The sequence below is a fragment of the Mercenaria mercenaria genome, chromosome 5 (genome assembly GCF_021730395.1).
Source record: "Mercenaria mercenaria strain notata chromosome 5, MADL_Memer_1, whole genome shotgun sequence".
In the NCBI taxonomy this organism is placed as follows: domain Eukaryota; kingdom Metazoa; phylum Mollusca; class Bivalvia; order Venerida; family Veneridae; genus Mercenaria; species Mercenaria mercenaria.
In genome coordinates this window covers 90,572,083-90,595,929 of record NC_069365.1, presented here as the reverse complement: position 1 = coordinate 90,595,929, position 23,847 = coordinate 90,572,083, and the positions used below count along the sequence as shown (strand labels likewise).

The window sequence follows — 23,847 nt, the reverse complement described above, 5'->3', positions numbered from 1 at the left end:
CTACCAGGCATTTCTTCATCTGTGTAAATAGCGAGTATGTTTTGCACGTGACTGAATGCAATTAACCTTTGTATCAGCCAAACTGACAAACAATGTAGCCATAATTTTCACGATTTGTGGACTTGGACAAGTGTTCACGATGATAAAACAGATTTTAAAATCATACATGTATGTTCATAATAAATACAGTTGCATTAGCAGTTAAAAATAACTTTCCTTTTCATCTGACTGAAATTCATTAAGAGACCATTCCATTAAGAGACCACTTCTTAGCAGTCCCTTGGGTGGTCTCTTAATACAATGTCGACTGTATATGTTCCTCTCTTATTAAAATTTTACTGAATTCAAACAATGAATATGGTAAAAATTATATTTGTTTAATTAGAATTTTTTACTTCTATAATATGACTAAAACTCTGTCTAATGAATACTAAAACACTGGGCTATGGTTTATGTGTTGATATCTCAAATTCTAAGTTAATGACTAACTGGCAAATCAAATCTATTTAACTAAATGGTGTACGTATTTGTACATTTCGACGACAAGGGTTTGATACAACTGTACTTGTAAAAGGTTAAATCACAAAACAATTTATCTGTCTTCATGTATATATAATAAAATTTAAATAACACGACTTCAAAATAAGTACATCAAGATCGCCTCGGCTGACATTTATTTTTTCATAACCAATGTGTCCCAAATTTGATTTGGTGGAAAAGAAGACAATACTTTTTTGGTCAAAGTAACCTTTAAGTACGTATGATGAAACACCACGGACATTATAAAAGTTGAAAATATCTTATTCATGAACTTCATATTTCTCTTAATTTTACCTGTTATAACAAGATAACAATTATTTCCCATGTATTTTATTTGTAATATTCGTTATCAATGTAATAATAATAGAATTGATTATCTTTCACAATAAACACTTTGCTTAACCCGAAATTGGAATTTCCATCTGCAAGGTAATAAAAACAACAATGTTACACCTCCTGTTACTCATACTATATTTTAGGAGATCACAAAGGTTAAGTTGAGAAATAACGTCCGGTATCTTGAAGAAGTTTGAGAATTTGGGTTAGCACAGAAGTGCGTGGGAAGTTGTTGAATAATTAAATTTTAATGTGAATGAAAGAGTTTCTGTTTGTATTTCCGACAATTCACAAATTTACTAATTCATATACTTTGAAATCATGTTAAATACCAACATTATGTAAAAATGTAATTGTCAAATGCAGAATCTATCAGCCGTATGCCACTACTTGAATTTAAACTAATTGATCATTACACCTTAAAGTACAGTAAAACGCTGGTAAGAAATCGGAATTCTTGAGAGTAAACGTTTGGTAGCAGAAATGACCATGCATACCTGTAATTATTTCATTTATTTTTTCTTGCTATATGTTTGTAATTAGAACGCCATTTTGGCGCCAATATGGACATTAAGATCAATGTCAAGATCACCAACTAAAAGTTTGTGGAATACTTGCATCCTTGATTCAGAGATTTATCGTTCCAAAGTGATTTTAGTACTACTCGTTCTGAGTTTCAAATTTTACAGTATTTTGTGTAATAAGAAACGTGTTGTTAAGACGCCATTGGGGTCTGTACAAAACAATGTGTCCAATAAATCAATTTTAGTTTGGGCTTATATATACTAAAATGTGATTTGGCTGTGTTTTGGGTTGCTCTGTGCTTCCGGGAAATTTACACTAAACTTTATCATTTTTTTGGTTTACTCAATTCATTACCTCTTATGACCAAACGCAATCAATCCGATTCTACTATCATTTGGCTCAGTTGCTAACTATTGCAGCAGCAGTCTGTAAGTGCCGCTCACAGGCGTTCGCTCGAACCCCCGCTTTGGTTGTAGATTTCTGTTGTAAAGAAGCCATTCAAATGGCTTAAAGAAAGATGTTTCTGCTATTCATATGCACGCCTGTGTAGAGGAGCGCCAGAAGTCTTCCGCAACCTTTATAAAACTTGAATGTTGCTCTGTGTTTGACATAAAATTGTATCGATGTTACCTAAAGCTCAATAAACGAGCCAATATACCAAGCTTAGTAAGAATGAATATGTTTAATCCATGCAATAGGAAAGCAATTGTTCAAGTGAAGTCAGCACAACTATACAAGGATACTAATTAATGTTGACGTTACTGAGTGTACATGAAATACCATTATATCATCCTCTTGGTGTAACATTTCCTGGTTTGATTTCTCAATGTGAGAATATGAAAATGTAATTTGTTACAATAACCATACATAAAGTGACAGTAAATGGTGTCAACTGTGTCCTATAGACATAATCATGTTTAATCTATTTTGTGTAAATTAATCTGTTTACTAGATATGGGATTAAATATGACCGCTTCAAAACCAGGAATGTGTGGTTAAAAATCCTCCCCCTGACCTGACTGCGATACGAATTTCTTATACAGTATTGGTGTGTTTATAGCAGGTCATGAAACACACAACACTCCTTACCCTCCTAGCACAGGCAAGCGGATTTTTATTAAACAGATACATTTGATGGACTTCATAATCACGAAGAAGCAGTATGCATAGCCACACTTATTCCCATAAATGAAATATTGTCTATGACCAACTCATGGCAGTTAAATTATGGCCGTTAAAATAATTGATAAAACATATTGAATATACCAAAGACATCAATAAAGAGATTATGGCTGACAGTTCTTCTTACAGACTAGCTTTCATTGGCTTCAGAAAACAACAATATAACAAAAACAGTCCAGATCATTCAATATTTATTTTGTCATCACTTAGTTTCAGATGTGTAGTATAAATTCCAGATATGTAAAACAAAATGAAATGTTACTTGTATCGGACTAAACAATAATTATATGTACAGTATATACTAGGTCTTACAGATCAAAGATCAACTAAGTGCATTGTTTAATGGTGAGAAGAGTTTTGGATGCTCTAAGACAATTTGTTTAACACAAAATTATAGATTTAAATATAAATGACAAACAAAATTGAAAATGGTGTAAATGATAAAAGAACACAGCGGTTATGTACAGAAAAAAAAGATGCAACAAGGGGTGATCATTTTGTGAAGCATTGGATCGTGTCACAAATCTGCCGTATGATTTTCAGACCATTAAAAGTAGTATTTTAATTAGATATGTCGGTATTTTGCAGACTGTCTGATTCCATTTTACATGGGAATTTGTAGTATGAAGGGCATATTTATCGGACATTCGAGCCGCTGTACAATAGGGATTGATAGCTATGATAAGTTGATATTTGTCAATGTCTGCATTATTTATTTTGCACTTAAATTATTTAGATAAAAGTAATATTTTATACAATAAAAATACTGAATCCGTATTATAAAAATGACATTCGTCTTCCGACATGAAATTCAGACATTCTTTTGTACTTTAAATAATTTATAATCAATTAGTTTTCAAAGGATATCCAAAATGTTTCTTCCCCTATGAAAAAGACGAAGCTGATCTTAGCTCCGTCAAACCTTTTCGTTATAACAAAGTAATTTATCTTCGTTTCGATTAAAAGACAGATGAACGGTGTATATGTGACTTACAATTGAATAAGATAACAAACACGATAATAACTTAAAATTCAGACTGAAGTTTATTAGTAACAGCTGAACTTTTGTTTTTATTTTAGAAAATCAGTGTTTTGTTTCAATACATTTCCCCCGAAATTTTAGAAATGTTTATAGTATTCAAATGAAACATGCACACAAAATTATAGTATTGAAAAAGACATCAAGAAAAACAAGACAGACACGCGTACTTTACAATCAATTCAAACAGCAAACTATAGTCCGCATTTAAAAAAAAAATACAGGCCTATTGTTGACATGAAGTACTGATATTTTATCACGCACATCAAATTTGGTTTTATGGAAGCTGCGTGTTTGGATTGTAGTTATTTCTATCAGTTGGTTAAAGTTGACAAAAATCATCTTAAATTAAGTACTGTATGTATTGCTGTATACTCCCCACCCCCTCTTGAAAATTCTCCCGATTTTCTACTTCAACAATGGTACATTTAAGAAAATGTGTGATGAATTATTTCCAAAGCAATCTGAAAAACTTACAGAGCACAGCATAAACCAAGGAATGTCTGACCTTGCGAAAACTTAAAATGAACCGCGCCATGAGAAAACCAACATAGTGGCTTTGCGACCAGCATGGATCCAACCCAGCCTGCGCATCCGCGCAGTCTGGTCAGGATCCATGCTGTTCGCTAACAGTTTCTCCAATTCCAATAGGCTTTAAAAGCGAACAGCATGGAGCCTGACCAGACTGCGCGGATGCGCAGGCTGGTCTGGATCCATGCTGGACGCAAATCCACTATGTTGGTTTTCTCATGGCGCGGCTCAAATAATAAAAACAATAAATCAGAAAATTACAAAACTACCCCTGTTAGAATCCTGAATTCAAATTAAATACAACCAATTATTACTATAAGACAGGCTTAACGTCAGTTTTCAACTGTATACTACTTCAGAACGGAAAACATTCTAAGTGTGCGTTTTGTGTCGTTGTGTGTCTCCCACCGATCCCCAATCCTCACCTCGATATGCTCTGCGTAATATGATTTATAAATATTTGTTTTGGGATCGGACGAAAAAGGTAGGATGATGAACAATAGAGTAACGTGCACTGTTGCAATAATGGTAATCAAAATATCACAGAACTTCCTAAAGAATCATGGAAAATGACAACCATACAACAGCCATAATGCATTATAAGGTGCAGATAAATGACATGCAATGTCTTTTACTTTGTCTTCTGCTAATAATAACATATGCTCAAAATATACGTCATTGAAAACGAAGCTGGCGATTGAGGTGCGTTTAATGGTTAAGTGAATTTGCAGATATCAATAATCGCATGCCTTTTTAGTTGTTCTACTGCATAGTAAAATTTCGCCACGTTTTACAAGTAGTGTATAAGTGAAAATCAATACGATCGCAAAATATTTTCCTACAAACACAATGCAAACACATTCACTGAATTATTTAACTCAACTCAGTGAGATGTTTCATACCTGATTCGGACATGGACCAAACCCAAGCGTGGTGATAAAAGTTATAAAAAGAGATATAATGACAAATATGTGCATGCTCTCTTCTCATCAGTTTCATAAGGCTGTCTATATAAATGTTCACAATAGCTGTATCATACACTAAAAGTAATATCTAGATGCCAAATACAAGTAATACACCTAATTTTGTTACATAGTTCCAATATACCGTTGTTTCTGTCTAGTTTTGAGCATAATATTTAAATCAAAAAATTTAAATTAAAGAAACCATCGTTTGGAAAATATATACAAGCAACCTACATCTTAAAGTTTATTTCCACAACACAATTACCGCTGTAGTATATTTGTTAATTATACGAATACTTCCAGTGACTTTGTACACTTCACTGAGAAATCAAATAGCTTTACCTCTTTGTAAATCCCGACTGACTGTAGAAAAAGCTGTTAAAAGTGGTTAATTTTATTTCCTTGACTTTTACCTCTATTACAAAACACAGATACCGTATTACCTATCCAAACTACACAGGCAATCGAATAGAGTTAACATTAACTTAGTTTAATTTCAATTTTAATTAAAATTTCAATGTATACACATTCCTCAATTATACCTCCTGTATGCTTTACGTTATTACATTATATTCATAACAAGACTGAAACAAAAACGTATATTTATAGAGAAAAAAAGACGTCAAAAAACAATGTTTCGTTTAAATCCAATCGAGACGAAGTAATTAATATTGTAAAAATATTAATTAAATACCAGTACCATTTTACTTTCGCGTATAGTTTCAAAATATGTGCACAACTTAATAAATTATCTACAAACTATCCAAGATCAATGCAAGTTTCCATCAAAAATACTTCTAATTCACACAAAATACATGATACATGAATTATATAGAAATAAAAAAAGAATATATATAGATAGAAAATGGTCACATGATCAAGGAAAGCTAGTTGGCGAAAGTTCATGCATGACAATACTGATCATTCCATGCCTTCAGAGGAAACTCTCCCTTTCTTTGTCAGTCACACGGGCATGCTTCTCCTATAAATAGAAATATGAATGTATTTTAAGTAGATTATGGTTCAGTAATCAGAGAGGAGTTCATGCACGACAATACTGGTGAGTTCATGCTTTCGCGGGGAAACGTTTACAAGAGCAAGCTTCTCTTTTAAATCATGTTCAAAGAGTTAAAGATATGAATTATATTATGTTGTTAAGTGCCTTGTCTGTTTGTATTCACATATTAAACGTACAAAAGATGTCATTTAAACGCTGAGCAGCAAGGTAGAGCCTGCTTTTATAGATTTTAAACATGCAGAGCTAAAATATTCAGTGGTGACACAAGCGGTTGTAAAATGTATTCATTATGTAAGCAGAACAGGAGAAACGATAAACTTGATATTCTTCATTTGTTATAATAAATGAAAGGCTCAGTTCCAAAGATATACATGTAAATGCAATAAGGTTGATTTATATCAATGTGTATTTATTTATTCAATAACAGCAGCTACATGTACGATGTACAAGCAAACTGAAAATAATGTCTCTCCAAAGCAAGGTTTTAGAAAGACATATACTTGTGTTTTAATTCAATAAAACATAACCAGAATGCAACTATAACATGTAACGTGTCATTAAAGGGTACTCCCAGATTAACAATTCTCTCCTTTATCTGTATTTGACAATAAGTTAATATTAAAAAAAAACAAAACGATGCAAAAGTATTTCCAAACTTATCAAGCTAAAGTCAAAAACATTATCTTTTCAAACTCAACTGGAAATATAATGTTTGAACTACAACAAAATAGAACAAATACGTTTCCATTAATTTTGAATCAACAGTTGAAATAAAGTCGAAATAGCAATAGACATATCGGTAGGATTATAATTGTCATTGAGGAGGGGGTCTATTTTGTTCTTCAGTGCTCATTGTTCGACCAATATTTTGAAGAATATCCATTGCAACGAGCGATCCTCGCACTAATGCCCTCTGAAATATTAAACATTAGTACATCAGTCTTTGGAAAAGCATTCCTGTTAAATGTAAACATATCTAATAAAAGCGGTTGCTGAACAAGCAAACGTAATTATATCTATTTTTTTCTAAACACCATCCATTTTATATGTCTTGAAGACATGTCCTGCTGATTTAAAATCTAGAAACTATAGCGCACAAGGGAATGCTAAATTAGAACTGAACAGAAAACTGCTTAACTCGCAGTGTTTTAGTGTTCTAAAGTAAAAACAAACCCTTCTTATACAATGTTTTATTAAAGCTAACAAAAATTCGAACTTGTCATTTTCCCGAACGATATGCAATAAAGGACTTTTTAGGCGACCTGTGGTTTTCCACTTTTTTATCTTACTTATTTTTATATCAGGAAACAATTCTATAATTGAACTTATGATATCGTCTTTGGAAAAAAAAACAGAAAAAAAAAACAATAGCAATTCAAAGGGTGAACTAGAAAATGCTTTTGTAAAAAAGCGCATGTCTCCCCCAATGCAAAGTCCTATAGGCAAGAAGTCAATAGGAGTCAGGAGCGAAAGTCAAAGAGACACTGATGGTTGGCTGCAATACGGATCATCTACTTGGCATGTCCAGTCATCCCGCTAAATTTCAACACTCGTGGCCTAGTGGTTCTCAAGTCACTGTTCAGGCTCCTGTGACCCTGACCTTTGATCAAGTGACCTCAAATTAAATAGGGGTATTGTACTCTGCATGTCCAATCATCCTATTAAGTTTCAACATTGTAGGTCAAGTGGTTCTCAAGTTATTTCCAAAAAATGATTTTACATGAACAGGCCACTGTGACCTTGACCTTTAATAGACTGACCCCAAAATCAATAGGGGTCATCTACTCTGCATGTTCAATCATCCTATGAAGTTTCAACATTCTGGGTCAAGTGGTTCTCAATTGATCGGAACTGGTTATCAATGTTCAGGCCCCTGTGACCTTGACCTTTATCGGAGTGACCCCAAAAACAATAAGGGTCATTTACTCTGCATGAACAATCATCCTATGAAGTTTCAACATTCTGGGTCGAGAGGTTCTCAAGTTATTGATTGGAAATGGTTTTCCATGTTCAGGCCCCTGTGGCCTTGACCTTTAACAGAGTGATCCTAAAATCGTTAGGGGTCATCTACTCTGCATGACCAATCATCCTACAAAGTTTCATCATTCTGGGTCAAGTGGTTCTCAAGTTACTGACCGGAAATGGTTTTCAATGTGCGGGCCCCTGTGACCTTGACCTTTCACAGAGTGACCCCAAAATCGTTAGGGGTCATCTACTCTTTATGACCAATCATCCTATTAAGTTTCAACATTCTGGGTCAAGTGGTTCTCAAGTTACTGACCAGAAATGGTTTTCAATGTTCAGGCCCCTGTGACCTTGACCTTTAATGAAGTGAGCCCAAAATCGATAGGGGTCATTTACTTTGCATGTACAATCATCCTATGAAGTTTCAACATTCTGGGTCAAGTGGTTCTTTAGTTATTGATCAGAAATGGTTTTCAATGTTCAGGCCCCTGTGACCTTGACCTTTGATGGAGTGATCCCATAATCAATAAGGGTCATCTACTCTTTATGACCAATCATCCTATCAAGTTTCAACATTCTGGGTCAGGTGGTTCTCTAGTTATTGATTGGAAATTGTTTAATGTTCAGGCCCCTGTGACCTTGACCTTTGACGGAGTGACCCCAAAATCAATACGGGCCATTTACTCTTCATGACCAATCATCCTATGAAGTTTCAACATTCTGAGTCAAGTGGTTCTCTAGTTATTGATCGGAAAGTGTTTTCAATGTTCAGGCCCCTGTGACCTTGACCTTTCACGGAGTGACCCCAAAATCAATAGGGGTCATTTACTCTTCATGACCAGTCATCCTATGAAGTTTCAACATTCTGGGTCAAGTGGTTCTCTAGTTATTGATCGGAAATGGTTTTCAATGTTCATGCCCCTGTGACCTTGACCTTTGATGGAATGACCCCAAAAACAATAGGGGTCGTCTACTCCAGCAGCCCTACAACCCTATGAAGTTTGAAGGTTCTAGGTCAAATGGTTCTCCAGTTATTGCTCGGAAATGAAGTGTGACGTACGGACGGACGGACGGACGGAAGATCAGACGGACGGACAGACGGACAGGGTAAAAACAATATGTCTCCTGGGGGAGACATAATAAGCGAATTAAATCAAATGTTAGTGAAATTATTCATTTGAAGCATTGTAATATAAAACTTAATAGTCTTATGAATAACGAGGAATTATTAATTTAGAATCAATTGCTGCATTAAGTGTTATTTAAATATTGCATGCAAAGCTTGAGCATTGTTATGCAATGATTTATTGCAACTGCTTTGGTGTGTTATTTCCTACAACATACACTCGTGATTGTAATCTAAAACTTACATATTTTGTTTCTTTTATAAACCTGTATTAAAATCAAGAAATATGAGAACAAAATAAATCGTCAAAACATATTATTGGAAACGGTATATGTATTTTATACAGTTTTCTCTGTGGTTGATTAAGAGAAATCGGAGCAGACGACACCTGGTATAATGACAATTAGTGCTGTAAACCTGATGTTACGATATAAACGTCTTACTGACATTATGTTATCACCACTGCTAGCCTAAATATTTCGATGTAGTTTACACAATTAATTGTTATTTTGCAGTATGAAGTACTCGAAGTGAATTACAAAACAAATTACAAAGGCATTATCGTTGCAATATATATTAAATAAATAAAAATATTTGTTGCAATAGATATTCCATTATGACATGTGGTTGGCATTATCTGACACTATCTGTTGCAATTCAGGTTGTATTGTCTAACAGATTTTAACATTGACCCCAGAAGCCAATACTTGCGAACATTTGTGCACAATCTTTTTTAAGTGACATGAAGCGGACACCGTTTATTGTCTGTATCTGTAGTGACAGAAATTCATCAAACAGTGGGATATTAATTTAAGAAGCAAGTATATGGCCGTTGCGAAAATAGTCAACGTCAATTCAACGCACGTGTCTTCCTTGTCTATTTTCAATATTATTTCCATATCATGTGTAATATATTACCAACATTCGCTCGTAATATAAATGAACACGCTGCATATGGAGCAGAAATAAAGCAAAATGTGTGTAACACTACTGGATGCACATGCCATTAGAGGGGTCATGAAATTGGCCTTAATTTTTTCAAACGTTTCTAACAGAGTTTTAACAGGTCACCATTAAAAATTCACCCATTACTTCTTACTATATAATGGGATTTTCGTGACCATAGTTTTAATGTCATACATTAAAATGACTTTGATGGCCATGAAAAGCTGCTTAAAATAAACCATTAAAATAAGTTAACAGGCTCCTTAAAACTCCATGAAAAAATTTAATTGATATGAAATTAATGTACCATTAAAAAAGTACCCCTTAAGTCCACATTAATTGGTAAGAACTAATGGGGCCATTAATTTTTTAATACTCTGTTAATGGCCGTTAATTATTAAAAAAATGATTAAAGGTCTCATTAAATATGTCAGATTCAATTTTAATGGGTTCATAATAGTTTAATTGCTATCAAATTAAGGGCCATGGAAATTTGCCATCAGAATAAGACATCTTAAGATAATCAACTTCATATTAATATTTGCCGTATTGATTTAAACTATGTATTACTACACATGTAATAGTATCTATACATATGTACTGTTTTGTAAAATGCTAGAAGAATATTTGTTTTTTTTCTTTTTTCTCTTACTATTTTGTAATGTAAACACATGTAACAGCCACGTACAAACATATGTTATATTGTATCCTTTTCTGTCATCTGTTCATATGAAATGAGAAAATAAATGGATATTGTATTGTATTGAGTTGTACTGAGAAGGGTTTACAGGTACCGGTTTAATAGATCAAGTGACCATGTGGGTAGTTTTAATTATTCAACATTTTAAAATTGACAAACATTCTGACTGGGTTTTTATTGGTACAGACATTGGACATCAGGTGTATTCAAAAAGCAACTGTTGATGACAATGTCAGCGCACAATGGGCAATCACAATTTAGCTCTACTTAGTAGTTTGTGCTCACGTGCATGCACTTAAACAGCTAAGAGCAAATGTTTGAGGGATTGCATCACAAGTAGCTAAACAGCTAAGAGCAAAAGTTTGATGGATTGCATCACAAGTAGCTTCTCCCATCTCCAATCAAGCGTATCGCACTCTTTGATTCATTGAAACGAAGAAGCGCTTGATCTGCCCATGCCCTAAATGAATTTGAATCAGACTGTAAATCTTCACAATTATGTGTACTGTTCACTTCTCTATAAACCTTAGTTTCTACTCAAGGATTGGAAAATTTGAAAATCTAAACTAGTCTGAACACATTTTAAAATGTAAATTCCTTACCCCACCCATTTTCTTATACAAATGCTGATTATTTGGACAAGAAAAACAAAGAACAGAAAAAGTGGCATGCATCAATACGTATTTACCCTTACCAAAATTGTAGATTGATGTTATCAAATAAATTAATACGTTTTCATCCGACTTTCATTGAAATAAATCCGATTTTTGTAGGAACACAATTTGGCAAACATTTGAAAAAAAATGGCGTAACTGCACCAAGGGGAAATAACTTTAATGCAACTAAATATAACATCATGATATATTATAGACGATGTGTGCGTAGTATGTATTTATTATGATTAAAGTCCATTTTAGAACAATATGAGACTGGCATTATAAGCATTCAATAGGAGAGCAAGCCAAAAACCAAAAAGAGAATATATACGAATCACATTTTACAGAATGTAGGATTTAATTGGCATTACATTGCTGTTAAGGGCCATTAAGTTTACTCTTAAATGAAATCGTACACAACCTGAACATTTAATGGGCATTAAGTCAAATTTAAGGGCCATGAATAATCCTGTAAAATTCAAAATATACAGAATTTCACTATTTTTTCAAAGCCATTAACTACTTTAGCTACCAAAGTAAATTTTCAATGGCATGATTCATGGTCAAAAATGGGTATTTTAATGGTATTTTAACACGTAACCCATTAATATTGTGAAACCTGTTAAATAAAGTGATGCAAGAATTAATGGGGTTAAGTAACTTTTTTTCCTATTTTAATGGATATTTTACAGGGTTTAAACCATGTTTAATGGTATGTGCATCCAGTCCTGTAAGGTCTGGCGTGATTAAGAATTAGAAAGTAAGAGAATGTCAACGTTAAGAATCAGAGGCAATACAACGGAAACGAAAGCATTCGATAATTATAAATATACTAGTGTAAAATAATTGATATCTCGTTTAGACCAATGCAGTTCCATTTCCTTCAAACTAATCAAGAAGAGACCGTGTGTTTTGACGTAAGAATTTTGCTCTGTTGGAACCTGACAATAACATTACTTAGGAATAATAAAGTTGTACACGCGTCAAGTTAATTGTTAAGTTCGAAGATTCAAGCTAGATATTTTATGACCCAAACCACGAAAACGTAAACAACATTAAATGGATCCAAGTCTAAACTGTAACTAAGACACTGTTTCTTATTTGATAAAATATTTTCCTCAATATCCACCACCTAAGACATATAGTTTGGTATTGTCAAACACACAGCTGATGAAGTTAATTGATTTTTATATATATTACCTTTTTGACACTGTTTGAAATTTGTTTGGCAAAATATTCACCAAGGCACACAACAGCAGCAACAGCCACACCGCCAACAAGTATGAAGAAAACGCCAGCAACGTTATCAATCTGCAGTTCCGACGTCTCGTCGGTAGATGGCTTACCATGATCCGGACAATTGCGTCGACCCCACCACCTAAGGCATTCAAACAAAAGTTATTCAAATACGATTTACACTTTTACATTCTTTTCTAAAGCCTTAGCAAGTGTCTTAATAACATAAAGTTTACTTAGATCTATTTATTGTACAAACAGAAATTATGTGTTTTTAACTATTATTATAATTCTAAGATCTATTTTATCGATAAATTGCCTTAGCAATAATTGCAAATCAGAAAATGCTATCATAATTGTGTCATTTAATTGAATTTATAATCTACATAGCTCTATCAAAATTACAATTCATTTAAAACATATTTATTTTCAGTCACAACATTTTACCTGTTTTCGAGTTCGTGCAATCGTCCAATATCACTCAGTTTCAAAATCGCCATAGACAGTTCCTCTCTATAAGTGGCGCCAGGTGGTACACCAATACCAAAACCTTTAGGGTCAAATGGTGGTCCGACTTCCATAAAATCACAGTTTTCGATTGTCTTGTATTTATTGACTGTAGTATCCCAGAAAAAAGCGTATAATTCTTCTTTAACCTTTTTAAATCCCTCCTCTGTCGATTTTACCATTGAAGATGGCTCAATTTCAGACATTTGAGCCCACATTTTTGAAAAATGCTCTATATCGGTGTTTTTGAAGAAGGACATAATTCCACTGCTTTGAACAGTTCCATATTTAATTTTTGTTTGGGAGGCTAAGTCAGTTACAGTTTTTATCGGTGTGTTTATTTTTTTGACTGTCAGAAAAGCTGCTAAATTTGCAGTATATGATGAAATAAGAATAAGTGCAAAAAACCACCAAGAAGATGTCAATATTCTTCCAGGAAGAGTCGACGGGGAGGAATCAGTACTTCCTTGTAGTAAAGAGCCAAATACAAACCAAAAGCTCTCTTTAAAGCTTATCGATGGACATTCCTTTCTGTCTATAGTCCCAATTCGTTCAAGAATATATAACACAATACTAACGAAGACAAAGGCACCTAAGGTACAAAACCAGACGGTTGGATGAAGTGGATTAAGAAACTCAAAATAAGATGTTTCGGAGCGCGGCACTTTCATGAGGACACTTATATACCTAGTCATAAATGGCTTAGTGAAGTCAACGGCCGCCTCTCGTTCTGAATTAATACTTAAAGGTGCCACCGACATTGTTGCGTTCTGAAAAGAAGAAAAATCATGTCACTCTCATGAATCGCCGCATCGATTAGAGTACGATTTAATACACAAAATTTTTATGCGTTTATATACGCATTAAAGGACTGCGTTATGAAACGGAAATGACAAATAAAACGGTACACACGAATTAAAGGTCTTCAGGAACTGTCAGTTAACTTGCATGCAGAATACATAAATTCATAAGTCAGTGTCGCCTCACTATGATATTTCTAGTACTGTTATGTTTTATGTCTTTAATGATTTAGCAGTTAAATGCAGTTTCAACAGATAATAATACACATGTTGGTCTTTTATTTTTTAGCATTATTATTCTTAGCGATTCAGTGACGATGAAAAATTTATAATTATATAATTATATGCCTTCAAGGAAACTTATCTCCAATAAAATCTGTAAAATGATCCTCTGGAGGCATAGAAATAATAGCAGACTCTGTTTAATTGAGTATGCTCATGAGAGGTAATGAAATGGGCAACACCTCTCGCGTCCGCTAGCACCGGCTTAAGCGGACCTATATTATACATATTATTTTGAACAGACTCCATGATCCAAAAGGACCAGAACATATAACAACACTGAATCCAAGTACGTGGAGACCAGTTAATACATTTCATTGAACAGGATAATAATCTTAATAAATTAATAAAACATTGATGTAAACAATTACCCTTATTTCAACCCTCAGTTCGAAAACGTTCCCTTGCTATCAACGGGACAACTCTAGTAGTAAGACCATAAACATAAACATTTAATAAACCTTCAGAGAGCTATAGATTCCTGCTAACCATTTAAACGTTCAAGTATGCACAATTGCCATATACTGAATTGATTTATATTCAAATTCATGACCGAAATAAACTCTCATCGAAGAAATTTATTTGGCTGCTAAAATGTTTTTAGAAATTGTTAAGGTGACTCTCTTTGGAATAATGAAAAATATCTGTAAATTATTTTTAAAATGATAATATATAAAGACATTCAGTCCGACTGATTAGATCAATTGTCAGATCATATGTTTGCATATATTTTACATTGGGTTTTTACTAAAAATCCATTCAGCAGAGTAAGCTTACATTGTAACTATAATTCTTGTATAAATTTTGACTTAAAATAACAAAAAAAAATGTTAAGCTGAACAAGAATCTCTATTTTAATTTTTCGTTTTGAAATCAGGAACGCTATATATATATATATATATATCCCTGAAAACAATGCCTCAAAGTGAAAAAGGTATCACTTTATGCATTCAGTTTTGATCTTCTATCTAATTTCACTTACGCCTTGCAAAAGTTCCCCTATCATTCCGTTCCAACTACCGTCCGACATTTTGGTTCCAAAGTTACCATCATGAACCAGATAAATTTGATACTCAAAGTTAAGCATATCTGCCACTTCACGAATCAGATCAACAGCGAAACCTTCGAATCTGTCATTACCGTGGCGCACTTTGTGATCTCTTTTGTACATACAAAATGGCTTTTCCTGCAAAGATAATGTCAAGTTTCATTTCCTTTCAAATTAGATTTGATGGCAACAGCATGCAAATAATGAACCATAAATCATTTTTAAAAAGTCCCTACTGCTTCTATGTCAGAGTTAATGCATTAACATAGAAAAACGAATTTTAATGAAAACCAGCATCTCCCAATGCATTGCTTTTTCATGTGGCGTTATTATTCTCTGGGGTTTATTGAATATTGAGAGCATGACCCGTAATGCATGTCATGAGTTAAAATAATGCATTTTCTATTTAAATGACATCGAAAATTATCTGTCCTGAAGTCATCGTGTATCCGCAGCCTCGCTCGCGAGCGTGTAAGTGTGTGTATTTGAGTTGGCGTGTGTGTGTTCTTTAGCATTCAAAATATGCATTTTTCTTTCAAATAAAATTTCAAAACTCAATTTTGAATAAAATACCTGACATCTCTTTCTCACACCTACGCACAGACTACTACTTTTATCATTCTTACATTTCTATGTTTAGGGATTATGATAATAACTATGATAAAAAAAATTATTTGAAAAGGGCAAAATTCATTATTTTTTATAAACAAACATATATATATATAGTAGAGAGAATTTATACGAACTAAATCACCACCACAATATACCAGACTAATTACGACAAAGCGCCTAGCAGTACAAACGAACTCGCACATGCCACAGCAGTCCACTAACCCAATAAGTTTAGTTTCGGTGCTGCTTTATATACGAGCCCGAATTGTACTACACATTCGTACTGGTTCAATATTTGCATATATATACTCAAATCTCTGTTTTCATGTCTCACAAATCAGTAATGACATTTTAGTCTTTTTAACTGATTGGGACCAGAGAAGCTATATTTTCTCTCTCTGAAAGTTAACTGGATCTCGAGAATACATTGAATATATTGAGATAGTTTGCATTAAGGGATATGATTATATTCAGGACAGTTGACTTTCCCATACGTGAGATCCGCTAGGATACAAGTGTACAAACGAACTCGCACATGCCACAGCAAGTCCACTACCCAATAAGATTAGTTTCGGTGCTGCTTTACATACGAGCCCGAATTGTACTACACATTCGTACTGGTTCAATATTTGCATATATATACTCAAATCTCTGTTTTCATGTCTCACAAATCAGTAATGACATTTTAGTCTTTTTAACTGATTGGGACCAGAGAAGCTTAATATTTTCTCCCTCTGAAAGTTAACTGGATCTCGAGGATACATTGAATATACTGAGATAGTTTGCATTAAGGGACATGATTATATTCAGTACAGTTGACTTTCCCATACGTGAGGTCCGCTAGGATACAAGTTCGCATTATAAATTATTATATAGTAGAGAGAATTTATACGAACTAAATCACCACCACAATATACCAGACCAATTACGACAAACCGCCTAGCAGTACAAACGAACTCGCACATGCCACAGCATATATAAAAGAAATATTCACATAGAAATCAAACCAATTCAAATCAAAGTCATTTCATACAACAGACTTGTAAGTGAACACATATATACGATTTGCATCACTACATTGTATTAATTCAAAGAAAGGAAAAATTTAAAACACTTATCAAAATAAATTTACAGTGCTAGTATTTATCAATACAGTAGAGTCAGTGTACCCGGTTTCGCACTGTACGCGGTTTCGCACACCCAGCAAATTCATGTGCTTTGTGAGAATAAAGCAGAAAATTCAACAATTCTTTGTTATTATTTCACAAAATTGAGTTATTCCCTACATAAATTGACACAAGGGGTTCATCCCCGCTTTAGCCTCGTTCTGGTAGGTGCAGACGAAAACAATAACAATACTAATGGAGACCAGTAGGTTAGCTGAAAAATATTAAATTTTATGAAAATAATGACTAAGCAAACAACAACAAGGTGTAAAATAAATTGAAAAATCACTTTTCCTTCATACATGTAGGTATTTACCTATTACTTTACCGAAATGAAAAATATTTCAACAGATATTGAAGTTCTCCCAACCTGCAAAATGACTTCAACTTGATTGTTTGCTTTACGTTTTTATTAAAACAGAGAACTTAATCGAATGACAAGACTTGTTGGGGTCTTTTGTGATTCAGCAGCTTCTATTGTTTATTTTTGTTTCATGTATTCAGCTGTTTTAGCCTTTTCTGCTTTAAGCAGTAAAAACAGGGTTTGGTCCCCATATTTCACTTTCATAACTGCTTTTTAATTTCACTTTCAGATGTTTTATTGGAAAATACATGTTTAAATTGAATAGAATACATACTTAAAAAGTTAATTGAAATTTTTCTTTTGGGTAAATGCATTACTATCACTGAATTCTATAAATAGCATGGTGTGCGAAACCGGGTACACTTAAATGCAAAAACTGGTCAAAATATGTTATCCGAATCAAGTTCACCAAGAGGTATGACGTCATTGAAGTGGGAAAGGAAAGTAAGCGTGTTTTAAACCAAAATAAGTGTATTTATTAAAGCATGTAGAGGTAAATTCAAATTTAATCATTTTTGACTAAATAGGAAAGTATTCTTAGGAAATGTGTGCGAAACCGGGTACACTGACTCTAAACATGTCTGACGCCAATTTGGTTTGAAGCATGCAAGTTGCGTTCAAGACATTGTGTGCAGTTGAGACTACCTTCAAAATGAATGATAATATGAATAAATGTTTTGTTTTCTTTCCGTTTCCTCTTAGAAAAATATTTATATATTTAACATATTATTCTTCATTTTTGTGAAACAAACAACGTGAAAAAAGGAAAGCATGTATAAGATTAGTGCCAATAAGGTTTACACGCAGAGCTTAATTACATTATATTGCCTAAGGATCCAAGAAATTGCACTGATAATTTAATACTCTACTCATTTCGCAGAAAATTAACGCCTTAAGCTGAGACCGTGATTACTACAGAGTACAATTAAAATATAATCTCATTTAACGTCGTAAAACGTGTGACAGTTCGTAAGAAATGATTGCAAACAATGCAGTGCCATATCACTTCCTTGTTAGCTCAGTATATTTTAACAATATTTTGCTTATAATGCATGTGACTACCTTTATCAATACCCGCACTTCTGATAATAAACACATGGGGCAATCCGAGAGCCGACAACAAATTGTTAGGAATAAACATTTGTGAATCTCCATAAATTCGTACTGCTAGACGCGGTACAAATTACAGCATATTGTTTAATGAAAACTATTGGGATTTGCCTTTAGGGTCAGACACCTATATAAGTATTGGAAAAGGGTTTCCTTACATTGTAATTTTGAAAATTATTCTACACGTGTTAGTATATACAGAAGTGATCGAACTATTATGTTATTGTCATGTAACTATAAAAGGCATCGGTTTAATTTCAAGGAATTTACTTTTCGATCAGAGCATTTTGTATTCTACTACCTTATTAAATAAGTAACTTCGCTTTTAGTTTATATATGGTTTGTATATTACCATTTATTCATAAAGGGTTCCAACTAAGACATATTGTTTTATGTCAAATCAACACATTAATTCAATTCCTTCAAAAATATTACTCTGTTTTATGTGTTTGTTTCATACAACTGTCAGAAATCAATTATAGATATCGGTTTAGCGTATGCACAAAGTTCAGACAAGCGTTTTGATGACAATAGAATATATTCAATGTATGATGCATTGAAAGTTTATACTAATGAACGCTTGTATTCAGGTTCTATTTAAGTGGCAATCGTCTCTTAAAAATCTCTTTGAATCTAAAACCAAAAATGACCGATGGAATTTAACTGATAGCCTCTCGCAATTTTCTCAAATTACTGTCAAGTTCCAGGCTAAACGAGCTAACAGTCTGTAGGAAATAAATTTTAGCCCCTTGGATTGATATAAATGGCAAGTAACCCTTTTCATTGAGCAAAATATTTGTCTTTAAGCGAGATAAGTATTAAATTCGTGATCATTGAGAAGATAGTAAATAATTTGTTTACGAATAGTTGACAGTTTTCTGTCTTGCAAAATTGTTATTACGATAATACACGTGCCCTTCACACAAGTGTTTTGAATATTAACAGACAAAGGTTAAATGTTCGTTTTCCCTAATTAGGAACAAGTCAAACCGTAATACTGTATATTGTACAGTCTTAATTTATTTCTGTTGACTAACAGGCGCACGTACTTGGTTGTGTTTAACGCAATATTGTTTTTCTTAATAAGTTATTTACAAATTTTGATTTTTTTCTTCTTAGATATTTGTCGACGAAGCTCATGACATTGACATATTTATTTGATATTTCCATCTGATATACGAGAATGAAGGGTAAATGATCCAATTTCATCCTTAGTTGAAACAAAGCCAACTTTTACGATGACATAGTTACTAATCCCTTTGTTAACAGGCTTCTCTCAAATTCTATAGGTAAATAAACAAAATTATATTAGCCATGTAGCGTTTAAGAAATAAGAGTCTTCCTAACCTCAATCTGACAATTCAATCAACATAATTGAAGACGTCTTAAAGTTATCCTCAATAGAAACAAATAATCCTAACTGTTAAAGAGTGGAATTCCATGACATGTAGACATGGGAAGTGATAATAATATGTATAAATAACTTACCAGAATTGTCACAACTCTTGCTGTTCTTCCAACCAAGGGGAAAGGATGGGAAATATTACTAGAACTAAACCGTGAAGCAATTTGGAGTCTAGTGTCAAACATTTCAACATCTGAATGCCATTCACCAATCTGTGGAGAAGGAAATAATGCAACCTATATGATGATGGAATGATAGAATGCTCTTTAATTCGTATGGACACTTTTTTCTATCATTAGTAAGTTTTGATTTTGTATTTGTTGGGTTTAACGTCACCCCGACACAATTCAGGTCATATGGTGACTTTGGTGGTGAAGGAAGACCCCAGGTGTCCTTCCCTGCATTATTTCATCACGGGCGGACACCTGGGTAGAACCACCGACCTTCCGTAAGCCGGCTGTATGGCTGCCCCACTGTGTTCCTTTGTTTATTCGTTTTGTCGTCATGTGTTGGTTTTGTGTGTGTGTGTGTGTGTGTGTGCGTGCGTGTGTGTGCGTGCGTGTGCACGTTTGCGTACTGTGGGTTTCGTTTTGGGGAGGCTGCGTTTTTGGTGCGTGGCATTCCCTGTTTGATACTTATCTTTGTTTTTTTTCCTGACATGAAAAATTCAACGCTCCGAGTGAGGCTCGAACCCACATCGGCGAGGAGCAAGTGATTTGAAGTCAGTGACCTTAACAACTCGGCCACGGAATGCCCGCTATCAGTAAGTGGATAGTAAGCACATTTGATTAGGGCGCGACCTCTTACGCATTAATGATCTCTTTGAATTCATTAAGGTAAAAACAAGGATAATTATCCAACAATTTCCATAAACGCAGCCTTCTCAAACACCAACCCAGCACGCGGACGCACACATGACCAACACACACACTCTCACAAAGCTAACATACTAGGACAAAACGAAAAATAAAGGAACACAGTGGTTTGAAGTCTTCAGCATGACTACACGCTGTTGCAAAACGAATTAATTGAAAAAATATATACCCCGTAAGATACTGCTTGGGATACATCCCCATCCAAATGGGGGAAATTTTACAATACTAAAATTAAAATCATCCCTTTTGTCGTAAATAGAGAGATGTAAATCTAGAAATGAAGCAGTAGTATCCGAATTGTTAGTTTTATTTACTCAGAGCTCTCAGGGATGAATAGTATACACCAATTGAGCAAAAAAAGGATTATCCGTATTAAGAATACCATACAGGTAGCGTGATGTGTTATTAAATGCAGTAATAATGTCTGCCTGTGTATCTGGAGAAAAGCCGAACATAAAATCCCTTTCATAACATTATAAAAACAAATTTGCGACAATGGATGCCCAATTTGTTCCAACGGGAATACCAGTTACTTGTCTAAAAACGGCATTCACAAACCTGACGTAAATATTGTTCAATAAAAAGGAAAGGGCTTTACAAACTTTGTCATAGGTTCAAATAGTATAATATAAGTAAGTATAATACTAGTATAATACTAGTATAATACTAGTTAGCTGTTTATATTACGACACGAATAGCTAGCCACCCACTATTCAGTGAATCTGCAATTTACCTGATGTGTTGCATAGCCAGACATTTCAGTCAGGATAATTGACAAATTAATTCTTTTCCCATGTTCATCAAATTGAATCGAACCTGATTTTCCATTGAAGTCGATCTAAATAAGAATATCAATATACAACGTGGTTTTCAAATGAAATTAGTTTTATTATTAATAAGACAAATTGCAAATATATATATATTAATATCTGTTGAGCAGTTACAAATGCATGAATATCTATTGAACTATTACACGAGAAGGATATGTGTTTACTTTATAATGACGTAATAAAAAGAAGAATGCGTCATCGACTGCTTTAAAAAATGATGACATTGAATTAGTTACGACTCACAACTAGAATTTGATGAATTTCTTCCTGCTGAAGTTCTAGTTTGTTTACCGATGTTTGGTTCTATCACGATATGAACTCAATGTAGAATTAGTACACTAAGACACACTCTCTGCTTTTCTAACAATTCAGACGCTGAACATTTTATGTGATATTAATAAAAAACAATCTGTCAAAATGTTAAATATTTTCTCTGTATTTACTTACTGATAAAATCCTTTCAGCCAAACTATTTCTGACGAACTCAGTGGTATTTTTTTCAAATGGCTTATTAACAGCTTCCTGAAGAAGTGAAACAGCATCTTGCGCGAGTGTCTTGTTAAAACTGTCCCTTGTAGGTTGGCCTTTTGGTACTGTGCTATTGAAAGGCATCATGGTAAATACAGTGAAGTTCACATGGATATCTGGAAAATTGTTCATTACGTCTGCGAGTTCGTCACCCTGTGAGAAAAGATATATTTTCTGACATGCAAAGGCATTTAAATATTAAATTGGTGATAAATAGAAAAAGTGGAAAGTCCACTGGTCGTTCAACACGACAAAAACAAAATTGTGGCGGGCTCGGATTGAGCCTGTTCATGGACGGTAGTGGATATGGATGCTACCGCCCAATCCCTCTAGCCCCGGGTTGAGCAGAACTCAACATTTACTCTTGCTACAAGTACAAAAACAATTTAGAGACATTCGCAGATGTGTTCATATGGCGGTGCACATGTCTTGCTTTATAGAATAGAGAAAAGTGGAAGCTTCACAGGTCGCCCAACACGACAAAAACGAAAATGGTGCAGGCTCGGTTTGATTGAGCCTGTTCATGGACGGTAGTGGAAATGCATGCTACCGTCCACGCCCTCTAGCCCCGGGTGGAGCAGAACTCAACATTTGCACATGCTAAAAAGTACAAAAATCAATTTAGAGACATCCGCAGATGTATTCAAACGGCGGTGAACATGAAGCCATATAAAGAAACTTTTTCACATTTCCACTGTTGACAGTTCAAGTAGAAATACAAAACATTGAGGGGTTTGGAAGTAATTACCAAAAGCAGTTTCGTGGTTGAAACATTGTTGCTCACTGATTCAATAAATACAGCAAACAAGTTGTTTTGGCTTCTACGGTTTCCAGGCTTGATACGATTGTAACTTAAATGTTTTCATGTCCTTGCAAGCTAAGCTTGAACATCTTTGGAATTTGCATTCGGTTGTAGTATATAACATTATTCCTGTTACTACAGAACTATTTTAGCTTTGCGGGTATTTTTCATAACGTTTTTCGTGTATATTAGAAACATGCTATAATGCGGGACGGCTAAATAGCAAATTTTTGTAGTAAATATTTGAAGTTCAAGAGGAATGTGATATTACAACAAGTACCTATATAAAATAGTAATAATACTTTTGAGCAATCACCAACGAAAACTACACAAAATCTATGTAGAACATTAAAAGGTGCATTTTCCTTACTTTACTGTACACTTTTTAATTAAATTATAAACCAGATGAAAATATAAACCATTAATAAATTCAGATACATTCTTCAAAAACATCAAGAAATTAACCAGCTAATAAATTATGGACACTGCGCCATGTGACATGTTGAAAAGAATAAGTCTCGAAAATACGACTCTTAGACATAACTTATGTTCAACTGCCTTCGACATTTCCTACACATCCATTTTCACTACCGTCCATGAAAAGGCGCAATCAAACTGAACCTGCAACATTTTCGTTTTTGTCGTGTTGAGCGACCTGTGGAGTTTCCACTTTTTCTATTTTAGCATAAGCATTCGGCGTAAAATTTAATTCATTTGAAATAATGTGCGCTTTTAAACTGTCACAAACTGACGG

The 23,847-nt window shown here is 33.9% G+C and overlaps 1 protein-coding gene across 3 annotated transcripts in view; it reads right to left on the bottom strand.

Moving 5' to 3' along the window:
* Nucleotides 1-2,761: 2,761 nt before the first annotated feature.
* LOC123557909 (glutamate receptor 1-like) overlaps nt 2,762-23,847 on the bottom strand; it is a 75,750-nt gene continuing 54,664 nt past the window's right edge. Inside the window, exons 6-13 of one of the 3 annotated variants that reach the window (XM_053544272.1) lie at nt 22,211-22,444; nt 21,667-21,771; nt 20,142-20,270; nt 15,336-15,539; nt 13,212-14,041; nt 12,729-12,906; nt 9,472-9,493; nt 6,529-7,049 (exon numbers count right to left, since the gene is read on the bottom strand). In XM_053544272.1, the coding sequence (XP_053400247.1) occupies nt 7,048-7,049; nt 9,472-9,493; nt 12,729-12,906; nt 13,212-14,041; nt 15,336-15,539; nt 20,142-20,270; nt 21,667-21,771; nt 22,211-22,444 (1,704 nt within the window). In that variant the 3' untranslated portion in view covers nt 6,529-7,047. Of the gene's footprint in view, nt 6,101-6,528; nt 7,050-9,471; nt 9,494-12,728; nt 12,907-13,211; nt 14,042-15,335; nt 15,540-20,141; nt 20,271-21,666; nt 21,772-22,210; nt 22,445-23,847 lie in introns of those variants that run through there. The other 2 variants (XM_053544271.1, XM_045349693.2) reach the window with 2 other exon arrangements.